Source organism: Phyllostomus hastatus, unplaced genomic scaffold, assembly GCF_019186645.2.
Source record: "Phyllostomus hastatus isolate PE091 unplaced genomic scaffold, TTU_PhHast_1.1 phas_contig_524, whole genome shotgun sequence".
Taxonomy (NCBI): Eukaryota; Metazoa; Chordata; class Mammalia; order Chiroptera; family Phyllostomidae; genus Phyllostomus; species Phyllostomus hastatus.
Window position 1 is genome coordinate 16,814,788 of NW_025333900.1, and position 13,309 is coordinate 16,828,096.

At 42.8% G+C, this 13,309-nt stretch overlaps 2 protein-coding genes across 2 annotated transcripts in view; one reads left to right on the forward strand and one right to left on the reverse strand.

Moving 5' to 3' along the window:
- Nucleotides 1-964, reverse strand: part of LRRC8C (leucine rich repeat containing 8 VRAC subunit C) — an 85,523-nt gene extending 84,559 nt beyond the window's left edge. Inside the window, exon 1 of the mRNA XM_045847101.1 lies at nt 763-964. The gene's annotated coding sequence lies outside the window, so the exon portion shown is untranslated. The remainder of the gene's footprint in view (nt 1-762) is intronic.
- On the forward strand, nt 547-2,142 carry LOC123823982 (translation initiation factor IF-2-like). Its single transcript, XM_045847031.1, has 2 exons — nt 547-1,205; nt 1,700-2,142. The coding sequence occupies exons 1-2, from the start codon at nt 547-549 to the stop codon at nt 1,797-1,799; spliced, it is 759 nt and encodes a 252-aa protein (XP_045702987.1). The 3' UTR covers nt 1,800-2,142.
- Nucleotides 2,143-13,309: the final 11,167 nt, after the last annotated feature.

Below are 13,309 nucleotides of genomic sequence, written 5' to 3' on the forward strand. Positions count from 1 at the left end.
AAACTAGAATCTGATGTACACCGGCCGGCGTGCGGTGGGGGAGGGAAGAATTGGCCAAGGGAGAAAAGAAAGGAATGGGTGTCTACAGAGCACATCCTAAGGTTCCTGAGTTGCTCACTCCATCACTAAACCACCTTGTTTCTGGGAACCAGCTGGAGAGGAAAAGACTACCGAACCTGAGTTTGGGTTCAAGGCAGCAGCCCTGGCCTAGACACCTGGCTCGTGGGGCCCGCGCGATCCGGCTCTACCCTCTCTCCCCTCCGGTCCTGCAAGGGAGCGGCACCACGCTCAGTCCCTTCAGAGACCTTCAAATTCCTCTGTCCCCAAAGTGTTAACTTCAGGGGCTCGGGGGTGGCAAGGGGTCCGCAGTCCAGAAGGGGCAGGCCCTAAAGTCTAGGGGATTTTTAAGGTAATAAAGAACCACGACCACCCGGGTCGACCCCGTTTTCTCCTCGTCCACCCACTCCCATCCCCCAAGTCCGCAGAACCTGCCGCGGACGGGCTGCGCTTGGCGCCAGGCTGGGGACTTGCGTTCGGAAGCTTGGGATGGGTGGAGCAGGGGTTGGCGGGTCTCTGAGCCCCAGCCGTGTTGGGCTCAGGGACCACACGCTGGGCAGGCGACCACGTTCTGCCTCCCCGAGAGCCGGGGAAGGCAGGGAGGAGCGAAGCCGAGCAAATCCTGGCCCCAGTGCACCCAGCGGACGGAGCCCGCGGTCGTCCGCTGGCCGCCCCTCTCCATCCCTCCGCGGTCCCCGCCCTTACCTCTGCGCGCGAGGGTGCCGACTGCGGAGGGTACTGGGGAGCCGCGAGGTGTCTCCCAGCCGGGCTCAGTGGCGGTCAGCGACAGCAGGGTCGCCCGCGGAGCCGCTGCTCATGGCTTGCCGTGCCGGGAGCACTGCGCCCGCGGCCGCCGCGGCGCCTTCCTCCAGGTCCTCTTCGCGGGCTCCGAGCCGGGACGCAGCTAACGCCCGGGCCCCGCAGCCCTCCCCTCTCCACCTCCCCCGGGCGACGGTGCCGCCCCCAGCACCGCCCCGCACGCCGCCTGGCCAGCGGCAGCCAGCGCCGCCCAGCGTCGGGCCCGGGGGTCGCCGCCGCCGCCGCCGCCGCAGCCCGTCAGCCCCGCGGTCCCAGCCCCGCTGTGACGCAGGGCGCCGTGCCGGGCGCTTCCTCCCCTGCAGAGACCACCCTGCGCCAGCGACCTGCCGGTGAGGGCTGCCGCCTGGCGCTGTGCACTTTCTTCAGGATGGGGGTGGGGGGTGGGAATCGCTCCGCGGCTTCTCGGCGAGGTCTCTGAGGCCTCTGATCCACCCACCTGGCGGCTCTGCCCTAGGAGTCCGCTAGGAATAGTGACTGACCTACCCCACCCCCGCCCCGCCCCGCCCCATCCCCAACAATGTGCGGAATTCCCCAGGCTTCCAGGTGCGCAGCATCCGCTCCGCTGTGCTACCGCAGCTCCTCCCCCGGGTAAGGTAGAAGGGGGCAGCTACAACTAAAAATAGCCCTTTTGGAAACTCCTAGAAAGGACCCAGGTCACTGTAAACATAACTCCGCCCCCTTATTTCGCTCCCCAAGTAGTAACCGAAGGGTGGGAGTGGTGGTGGGACGGGTTGAGATAGACCAGAAAGAGGAAGCCAAAAGCTGATTTCCCTAGGCCGTGAAGCCCATCAGCCCTTTGACACTCCAGGCTCCTTTCCAGCAGGAACCCCCACGTGCCGGGAGAGGGACAGCCGGGCTTTCTGATCTCCGGGCAGCAGGATCCCGGGACGCTGATGTTAAATGCGCTGCCTCTAAGTTCATGATGTGCATGAAGGAGTTGACCGTGCCCGTCAAAACCACCTGTGGTGTAAGAGTATGGGGGAGAGGTTCTTTCTTATTGCTCTGAACCGTGCTTTTCTTCTCCACACTCCCCTACCGAATTTCAGGATGCAAAAGCAAACTCTGCCTTCTTGAAAGCAGCCAACAATCTATATGGAAAAATGTACAGACAAGATTACTAAATAATATAAAGCATTCCAGGATGCCTCATCAATACCAGCCATTTTACAAGCTCCAAAAATTAAAAACTGCTCTGTTCTGGCAACCAGGAAAAGACTGATGTACACAAATAGAGCAATTAATAGATGAGTAACGTCTTTCACTGGTTGGTTGGTTCTTACACAGCAAGCTTTAAGAAAGCAGGCACCTCCTTTTACCCCATTTCTACTTCCAAGCCAAAATGAAAATTTGTGCAAAAGTTGTTCTCTTGGGCATTAACTGCTTCCCCCACCCCAGCTCACCTGGCAAACTCCTACACTTTTGCAATTCCAGTATTGTTTTTGCTCCTCCACCTGCAGAAAACTACTTTAAGTCCTTTTAGCCCTTGGGAGATAGCTCCAACACCAGCCTTAATTACCCTAGATGGAGACAAAAATCTAGGGTGGGGCCTTCCTCCTAGACAGCAGGTGGAAAAATTCTTGGAGTATTTCTAGGATAAAGATAGAGACTGACTTTAGAAATTTGCTAAACATTTCAAGTACCTTGCAAACCACCAGGTACTATGTGAGGTATGTTCAACACCAAAATGTATTTAAAGACTCCAGGAGGCAAGCACTAAGGGTGCAAACCTCCTATGATGAGCCTTGTCCTGCAAGTGCTCTCTGAGCACACCTCTGTCCCTCTTGTACCATTGGAACCCTGACCTCAAGCTTAGGCATCCCTGAAATGCTCCCTTGCTACCCAGTGTCAAGGAAGATTCAGCCCTGGATTTTGGATTTAGAAGAACCAGGAATACTACTCTTCTTGTGTCAATGTGAAGAAGTAATTGCTACTTTAAAAAAAAAATCATCAGTGACCTAACTGCTATAGGGTACTATGAGAATTAGATAACATGCTTAAAGCAGCAAGAACAGTGCCAAGCACATTGTAAGTACTCAATAAAAGTAGCTGTTTTGTACCCTTATTACTACTCTTCATTGCCCTGAAAGCAAAAGGACTGAGAACAGCAACAAGGTTTGGGAATGGGATATGGGCCCCACAGGTTGAGTCTCCCCACTCTGTCCCCCCACCTACTTAATTGCAATAGTTTTGTATACTCTGTGCCTGCTTTGTAATAGGATGAACTGAATATTTCTACATGTGGTCAGGTGATTCACATACACACTAAAGTCTGAGGGGCACTCATCTGAAAACCACTATATAATACTGATTAGGTCACTATTTTGAAATGTTATTGTATAGCATGTAAACCTTAAGTCTAATCACCTCACCTCAGTCAATCTAGTTCAATTCAATATTCACACTTTGTCCTCAGTAAAGCACCAGGTGAATCAGCAGTCAGCCAACTTGTGTGACTACTGGACCCTGAAAAGAAGTATAAGGTGTGTTCTCTAACATGAGGTGTTCACAGAGCATGGGAGAGGGAACCTGGCATGCACATGAACCACAATAAATTTCAAACTAAACATAATTGGTGTTCAGAGAAAGGAGAGGGCACTATGTGTCTATACGGAGCCACCATTTTGACCTTTCACTGAATACCCAGTTCTGTGGGCCAAAGTTTGACATTCTAGCTGGCCTTCTAGAATGACTTTGCACACTTAGACTCTATATAGTTACCATTTAACCATGTACAGGTTAGCAATAGCAAGCAAAGTAGGTTTTCCTGGGCAGTGCAGGGCCATGATGATACAGACAGATCAGGGCTCAAATCCTGGGTCCACTACTATGCGACCGTGAACTTAATTTGAACCCCAGTTCCCCATCTGTCTATTGGAACATTGATACCTACTTTTTAAGGTTCTAGAAAAAAATATCTGCAACCCCTCCAGTGGGCCTATGGAGATGGTAATTATATTACATTGTTTGTTGTTAGCTACAGGGTTGTTAGCTAGAATGCAGGCTGGGTTGTATCACTCCTTGAAGGCATGTTTCAAAAGCCGCCTTCTCTGTGAAGCAGCTGTAGGCTCCAGACAAGTGTAATTTTCCCTTGTGCTCTCACAGCACTTGCTACATATCTCTACATTTTTGCTTTACCACTGGATCTTTATTCATCTCTATGTCAACACTTAGCATAGAGCCTGGTATTCAATGCTGAAAGAATGAGTTTTAAAGTGTTTCAGTTTGTTGTACTGGTTCTGACTTTCAGTTTAGCCTGTATCAATCTAAAGGCTCTAGAACCCACATGGATTCTTTAGTTATAAAGAGTTTACACTAAGATGCACTATTATGTTCATGTATCTGCTTAAACCTTGATTTTGCAGTGCTGGCCTTGTTCGTTAAGGCCATTTTTGCTTTGTTTTGTACTTGATGTCAGTTGATCCTGCCTAGTAATAGTGAAAGTAAAATCTAATTCTAAACCAATACCACCAGCATTCTTTGACCACCCTGTGCACATCTGCTTCCCAGATTAATTCTGAGATTTGTGGCAAGGGTCCTGAGGTAACAGAAAACATTTTTAAGTTTCAGCTCTTAACACTGTTGCAACTATTAGTACTTTCTGAATGAAGAGCTGCAAGATAAAATCCACCTGCAGCAACAATTTTGAAGTCTTTGACTCTATGCCATTAAAAAATGCTAAAATAGGGAGAATTAAACCGCCCCTAGAAAACGTCCTGTGAGACATTGGCCCAAGAGGTAATGTGGTCAAATGTGGTCTTGACCCTAAAATAGCAGGGGAATTTGTGCCAGAGGCGAAGGTGGTGCTGCTGATAACCTAAAATTAGAATACTACAAAACTTGAGGTCAAATCTTCTAAAGTTATCCCTTTATATCTTATGTCTTTGGAAATAATAGTAACGAATAATTACTTAGTAGGTACATACTATGTACTAAGTACACACGAACTTTATGTATCTTATCTTGTTTAATGACCACAGCTCTCCACTAGGCAAGCAGTGTCAGTTTCTCCTGTTGACAGAGGATAAAACTGAGGCACATTATAACCAAGTAACTAGCCAGAGGTCATGTGACCAATGGTGGAAGAGTTAGGAGTTGGACCCAGGCAAGTCTAATTTCAGAGTTCTCGTACTTCTTAATCACAATGGCAAAAGTGTATTTATTTTAAAATTGAATCTATCAAGTATATGCAGTAAGGTTAATGATTTTGTTCAGTAGTTTTTGAAATTGCATTCATTTGTGCTTTTCCCCATAGTGTACTCACACCCTAAATGTGCCTTCATGAGCTGATTTTACAGCTCAGCTTTAACTGAAAAGCAGTTTATGATGGAAAGCAAACTTCTTAAGGAAAGATCATGAAGTGCTGTTGCTCTGAGTGTAGACAATGTGAAACACACCAGGCAGAGAGCCTCATTCTTGAAGTCGTTGTTTATATGGGCCGGTGATAAATAAGTAACTTTCACCTGATAGATATGCAGTGTAAGTTTAAAGTAAAAAATTAGTTTGACATTCTCGGCAGTGATTGTTTTGTACCCAAATATCACTGTTATAACTAAATCTTACTAAATAATATTTGCTTGCCATTATTTAGCACATACAGTCTGTGGTCTAAGAACTTTCATATATTATTAACTCATTAATTAAATCGACAAATGACTGGCTCTAGCCATGGGACTGCATTATGCTAAAGACAATGAAATACTCTTAAGGGGTTTAGAACTTGTTTATTTATTTAAAAATAGGTTAAAAATACATCTCCTAAGGAAGGTAACTCATTTTTTGACAGGACTCAAAATTTTCAGCCATTTCTTAACACTGTATTATATTGTGTATATAGAATGTGCTATAAAACGTCTCAGATCCAGTTTAACACTGACTTGCTTCAAATTTCACTGGCATCAGCCCTGACAAAGCACATAATTTCAAGGCTAAGGAATTGCTTTTTTCCTCTAAGAAACTTCTCTTTTTCTGAGGCGTAAAGATCAATGGCTCAAGAAACCTTACCAGAGTAGTGAAATTGAAGATGCTCTTGTTAGGTAAACACAACTCTCTCTTTAAAAGACAAGTATCATGGATGGTGCTTTGTATACTTAGAAATGCTGTAACTATGCTCAGAGCTCTGAAGATACCACACAAGATATATTTTTTGAGTCTTTCTGAAGTTCATTTATTACTTTCCTAAATTTACTCATGTCATTTACTTCTCTAGGGGAGGGAGGACAAGAAGAAGGCCTGGTTCACCTTGTCAGTATCAATGATAGTGATCATTAATCATAACTGTTATTGCTATTTGTGAAAAGAGCATAAACTGGGATTAATGAATCCTGAATTCCAGGTGTGGCTCTCTCATTGACTACTTTGTGACTTGGAACAAGCCTCTTAGTATCTTTGGAAGCTCAGTCTCCTTCTCTGAACTGAAGGGGTTAAAATGGGCGATTTCTTAGGACTTGTTTAGTGCTAAAACTTTTCACATTAATCTTAAAATAATACATATTTACACTTCTTAGGTTGTAATCAGTAATGGATATAATCACCCTCATGTAATCAAGGAAGCAGGAAGGCATCCATTTCTGCTGTCTTTGGGAAATCTGTCTGAAGCAGGGCGGACTAGTCAGGCAACATCTTCCCAAACTTCCCAAAGTACCTTTGTCTTCTGCCATCCATCACCAGTGAGATAGAGACATCATTCTGCTGAGACATTTCCACACAGCTTTCTGTAGAGCTCTGTCTTTGAGTACCCTGAGAAGTAGGCATCCTGTGCTCAAACTCCCTTGGGGTGTACTATATCCTTCTTAGAGATTAACCACACGTATTAACATGCTTAGGGCTTTGAGAAGTCCTGCATTAAAAATACATGTTAACTTTGCTGAACCTAGCATTTCTCTACCTTTATTTGATCATGGAACTGTTTCCTTTGTCACATCTATCAGCATTTCAAGGAGAACAAAATCTCTCAGAATAGAATACCTGCACGTTATTCTAGAGTTAAGGATGACAGAACCTTCATAAGACTTTTTTTTTAAAGAGAAGGAAATGATATGCTTTATTAACTCATTTAATGAATGCCTACCAAGATAAGCTCTCTCAGAAGATGTTTTCTGCGGCTGTTTTCTTTATAAACAGCGATAATAGAGTGCCTCTCATCTGTAATAGGACAAATAGCATCAATTCTCCCTGGTAATAGTGTAACCCTATTTTTTTTTACACTGAGGAATCTTCCCTTGTCTTTATATATTCTTATTAGCCTCTGGTTTCTTTGACATCCTTTTAGAAATTGTTAAAACTAGTGTAAGACAAATACATACACTCTGAGCACTCAAAGATGGGTGTAGGATAGTTTATTTATTAATGACTATTGGGAGACAGTTTTCCATGGGTCTCTAGTATTTCTGCACATCTTACTTCTCACACACAGTGAGCAAGGCACTGCACTTCTTGTGAGCCAAGGGCAAGCATACTCACTGTCCAGCGTAATAATGTTTCTCTCCAGGGCAAAGCACAGGCATACTCACACTCACTGTAAAAGGTTCACATTCCCTAAGCTCTTGGTTCCTCTCCTATAACACAACCTACTGTTACTGTGTTGGGGCTCCAGGAACTGACACAAAAATGCTGATACTATGGTTACTGCTTTTGCTGTGAATAACAAACTTGCTTTCACCTCTGATTTAGGAATTTCATGTCTTCTACCAGCATCTGAGAAACTGTGTCAGGCTAGTTTTTCAGCTTGCAAGGAGTAAAGTCTTAGACCTTTCATACTTTTTAATAACAACTGGCTTTTTCCCCTCTACAAATCGAGCATTGGTAGAATAACTTTATATCTTTAGGTGTTCTCCCCCACTGAATCGTCCCTGGTCTTGTGAACATTCCCTCCTATGAATGCTTCTCTCGGCTTGTTGTAGCATTGTAGCTGCCCTTCCTGTTTCTGGGGAACGTTCAATAGAAAGTGAGTATTAGTTGATGCAGTCTGATTATGGAATATCAAAGAAGGCACCATGAATTTTTGTCCAGTATGATAACATTTCATTAGAATGATTACAAAATATTTTACATTTATCTTTTTTAAAAGGGATTTAAAAATTAATTCTCAATGAAAATGAAGTACCATCTTATAATGGATATGTGGGGGCAGGGGGAGTACTTAAGTTAATTGTACTGATTGCTTCCAAAAGCAATGTAGAAAGAGGAAAAGACTGGAGTTCGGATAAGATAAATTGCTTCATGTGACCAAAGGGAGAATAATTTTACCACAAAATGAAAACAACTGTGGTTACATTTAGAAAAATGAAAACATCCAGATTTCCTGAATGTCAACAGTATTCCTCAGCTTGTACAATGCTCCCGGCAACAGTCTGTTTACATTTGCTCTGATGTCATTTCATACTAACTGATTTCATCGACAAATCAAAACTCAGCATTGTGCTTTCTATAATTATGCTATTGATCAATTGCTTTAAAACAAACATTTTGTGCTTGAAAGGTTTTCAGGGACTTTAGAATATAACAGTAATTAGGTTGGGAGAATTCTAGGGTGGACATTTGAAGAGGTAGGCTGCTACCTTGTGACATGATTTGAATGTCAATATAGGGCAGTACATTAACATTTGTTGAGTGCTGTACACAAGGCATGTTTTAAGCATTTTACTCATACTATTTCATTTAACCCATGCAGCAACTCTATGCAGTAGGTATATCACTGTCCCATTTTGCTGACGGGGGCCTGAAGCCCAGATCGGTAATGTGACTTGCCCAAGGTCTTGTGGCTAATTAAGTGGCAGAACCAGAAGGGGAACCCTGGCCACTGGGCTTCAAAGCCCACACTCTCACCACTGCCTGCCTGCCTCCTAATGTCAGAATGTTTTAAACTGCTGGAAAATGTGTTTTTTTCCCACCTGGAATATTTAAGAGAAATAAATGCCAATTTTCTTGCTTCTTTGGAGTTTTATCTCTAGACCATTATCTTCCCAGATATAATGTGCTGTTCTTCATCTCTCTGTAAGGAATGTATTTCAGGACCATTAAGGGTGAATTATGTGGACCATTAGCCCATGTTGACTGAGAAGGAAAATATTGCATAGCTCATTTTGAGTAGCAAGACACTCCAGTTAAGGACACTCTAATAAAACTTCCACCTTGAAATGTTCCACATAAGGTTTTGATGTATCTTAAACTCCTGACATCAGATGCATTTGAAAAATCATTAAATAATCTAAAATAAATAAACAATGTTTGACGTTTGTCTTTAAGTCTAGATCCAGACAAGGAGAAAAAAGCAACAACATTTTTAATGTTATCAGTTCTTTTTTCATGATCAATAGTATCAATAGTGGTGTTATTACCAGTTCCCAAATCATCCGCAATTTCCAGTCCCCACACAGGCACATTGTGACCCTGTCTAAACTAGCAATCACATCACAATGCTTTCCCTCACACCAGACTGGCAGCTTATCCTAGCCAATTTCCTAAGGATTGTGCAGGTGGATAATTGTGGGGGCCTTCTGAGGACTTCAAGGGGAAAGGAACTTTAAAATTTTGGCTTGACTATTACTTAGAATGATGAGGAAATCATTTACTATACAGAATTTGTAGATTGCTGCCCAGACTCTGAAACTCCAAAATTATTTCTGAAAACTAGTGATAGGAAGGTTTCATGTAAAACTCTCTGCAATGTTAGGTCTGCTCAGTGTCCTGGCCACTGAAGACAAATGGTGTGGGACATGTTTCAGGTGCAGGAGCAAGATGCGCTTCTACATCCGCTGCCACCGTTTTCACAAGAAAATAAGCTAATCAGCATGGTCTTCACTGAACAACTTTTGTGAAGATTGGTGAGTATTTTTCTCTTTTCCTGTCAAGGGCTTGAAGGACCAAGAGTTGAGTGGAACTTTCTGCTGTTTGGTATCTCAAATCTACAATGAATCTAGAGCAGAGGCGTCAGACTTATTTTCACCGGAGGCCACATCAGCCTCGAGGCTGCCTTCAAAGGGCTGAAATAATTTTAGGACTGTATAAATGTAACTACTCCTTAACTGTTAAGGAGTTGAAATTACATTCAGCCCTTTGAAGGCTGATGTGACCTTTGGTGAAAATGAGTTTGACACCCCTGATCTAGAGGTTGAAGAGAAACAAGTATGAATCCGTGTCCTGACCTTTGTGAGACCTCAGGTAGCTGCACAGAAATAGTGTCATTCCTTAACTAAAAGGATTTACATTTATCTGGGTTTTAACCTTTATTGCATGTTGTTATAACTCATACAATAACTGAATGCCTACCGACCCAACTTTTTCGACAAAATCACCTTCCTGCATGTTGCACTTGTTCATTGAGGGGACACTCCAATCAAATTTGCACACGCCTTTGGGGGCTTTGTTGGTTTTTTCTACCTCCTTGATTTTGTGCACATCTTCCTACCATCCTCCAATTTCTCTTCCTTCCCTTTTTTCATCTCTCCATTCTTCTTCAACTCCCATCAGTCTTTAAATGCCCTGTGTAAGTCTTCTCTCCATAAAGCTTTTCTAACATTTTCATTACAGTAAATTCTTATAGTAAGTAATCATCTTTTTATCTTCCAAGTGCGAACTTAGCTAAGTTACTTAGCCTCTCTGAATTTCAGTTTCTCCATAGGTAAATGGGGATAATTATAGTACCTACATACTTCACAGTGTGGTTGTGAGGACTAGATAATTTAGTGAATGTGCCTTAGCACAGTGCCTGACACATTATAAATGTGATAAAGGTCAATTTTTATTAATATTAAACAACTAAATATATGTCTTTTTAACACTTTACAGTTTTTCTTGTTTCCCATATAGTAAGTTCAAAAATTATTTGTTGATTTAATTATTTTAATGTCAAAGGAGAAATCTGTTCTTCAAGATTTTTAAAAGGTATTGACAAACAAAAAGAATTGCCAGTTTTTGCCCTGGCTGGTGTAGCTCAGTGGATTGAGTGCAGGCTGCGAACCACAAGATTGCTAGTTTGATTCCCAGACAGGTCACATGCCTGGGTTGTGGGCCAGGTCCCCAGTAGGGGGCATGTGAGAAGCAACTACACACTAATTTCTCTCCCTCTTTTTCTTCTTCCCTTCCCCTCTCTCTAAAAATAACAATAAATAAAATCTTTAAAAAAAAGATTGCCAGTTTTCTTAATAATAAAAATATTGTAACTTGATATATAATAATTTTTTGAGTAAACATATAGGTTCTTATTGCCTGAATAAACTGTGTATTATTTTTTACTATTTCAATTTAATATGCCAATGATGGTTAAAATAATCATAATTTATCCCCTACCCCAAAAAATATAAACCCTGAAATCTGCCTGCAGGAAGAAAGACCTAGTTTTAACACTTCAGTGTTACAGGCTCTCCTTTACACGGGACTTACACAGGAGTACACCCACATGCTTCAGCCCTTTCATGCATTTGTGATCTGCACGGGCAGGAAGGACCTTGTATTCAAAAGTGAACAAATTTCTTCAAAGGTTAAAAAAAATGAGAACATTAATTTTAAAACAGAAACAGCTCTTCCATGTGCACATGAGGGGAGTCAGCATTTTGTTCGGAAGAACCAATGGGAACACGGCACTGCAATCAGGGCAGGGGGTCCTAATGTTTGTTCAGGAGATAAAATACTAAGATCTTTAATGTTGGTTGATTTTTTAATGTTTAAAATACAAAGTTCTGTTAATCACAGAGGAGCCACTTTATCAATATTACTTGGCTATCTTTAGAAAGCAGCTGAACTCTTCAAGTAGTTTTAACTTCTTGGCCATTGTGTATAGTCTTTTGTAATTGACCTGACACTTCAAATGTTAAGTCTCAGGCTGTCATTCTTCCTTTGAAATATAGCTCAAGTCCTCTCCATTTCCACTTCTGCTCCCCTACTTCAGTTCTCTTGCTTTGTGGTTACACACTGCTGCTGCCTTCTTCCCCGTCTGCCCCATCTTAGCCTCCTCCAGACCACCCTCCACGCAGTCCTCTATCTTATCCTCCAAAAGTTCTGCCCTCAGCCCATATATTATGAATGCCTGGTCCACAGCAGCTGCTCAGGCAATGATATTTCAGCCTGCTTTAACTGACTCCCCACTGCCCAAAAGATAAAGCTTAAACTTAAAACCCCTGATGATTTGTAAATAATAATAGGAGGCTATGGTATAACAAAAAATACCTTTGTGCCTGGTTCCTGGTACAGAGCTCCTACAATGTTTGGAATTTCCTGAGTGACGGGTTTGGGGGTGGGGGGGTCGAGGTGTCTTTGTTAAGTTAATGAGGTGAGTCAGTTGGCCCTCTAGATAGCTTCAGAATGGAGGCTGGACCTGAGAAAGACCAACCTCCTGAGTAGTGTGTTGGAACTTTGGGTCAGCCTGTCCTCCTTAGGGAGCGGGGGTTGTGGGGCTGGAGATTGAATTCAGTCATGTGGCCAGTGATTTATCAACCATGTCTGTGTAATGAAAACCCTGTAAAAACTCTAGATACTGAGGCTCACTGGAGCAGCTTGGTTGGTGAATTCATAGATGTGCCCATAGAGTAATATGCTCTGCCTCCCTTGGGACAGGGTGCAGGAGCTCTGCATTTTTTATACCTGGCCCTAGGCATCCCATTCGGCTGTCTTGAGTTATGTCTTTTATGATAAAACTGTGGTTATAAGTATAGCACTTTCTTGAGCTCTGTGAGTCATTCTAGTGAATTATCAAATCTGAGGGTGTCATGAAGCCCTCGAATTTGTAGTTGGTTGGCTGAAAATGTGGGTGGCCTGGGAGCCCCCCAAGGCTAGCATCTGCAGTAGGGGCAGTCCTGTGGAGATCTTTGCCCTTAAACTGTGGAGGCTGCACCAACTCTGGGTAGTCAGGTCAGAAATGGGTTGGGATAAAAACAGAACAGAGATGTACTGAGTAGCTATTATGGGAACCTACAGAAATTGTGATTTTGTGTAGTACAGCAGTAATAGACTGATTTACTGTAAGTCTCCCCAGGACCACAAAACAATAATAATATTTCCTCTAATTTGGCTTACATACAACCTGTTAGGATGGCCTCATGCTAAAGAATCTTGCCTGTGAGTCATTTGAAGACAACAGGAGTCAAAATATTTTGACTAGTCTAGAGGAAGGCATGTGGAATGCATTGTGATCTATGGTCTTAATTCCAGGAAGTTCTACCAATAGTTTATTTTGGCAGAAGATAATATGTGTCCTTCTAGAGTCTTTAAAAAACATTCCACCTAGACAAGGCAACTAATATTAGCTAAAGAGTTACAAGTAAATGGGAATGGTATGTTATGTACAAAGATTTGGAAACTTCTGCATTGTCTACATCCTCGGTAGCAACTCTAAGTTCCCTCAGGTCTCATAGCTAGTGAGTTAGAGAATAAACATTATTATTAAGGGTTGTCTCATTCCAAATTTAAACTCTACACTCAACTTTACTGCTGAGTGCAC

Excerpts from the sequence above, each read along its gene's own strand:
- LOC123823982 (XM_045847031.1), top strand. The coding sequence starts at position 547 with ATGGGTGGAGCAGGGGTTGGCGGGTCTCTGAGCCCCAGCCGTGTTGGG. Across the intron at positions 1,206-1,699 it reads CCTGCGCCAGCGACCTGCCG|GAACCCCCACGTGCCGGGAG; the intron begins GTGAGGGCTGCC and ends CCTTTCCAGCAG.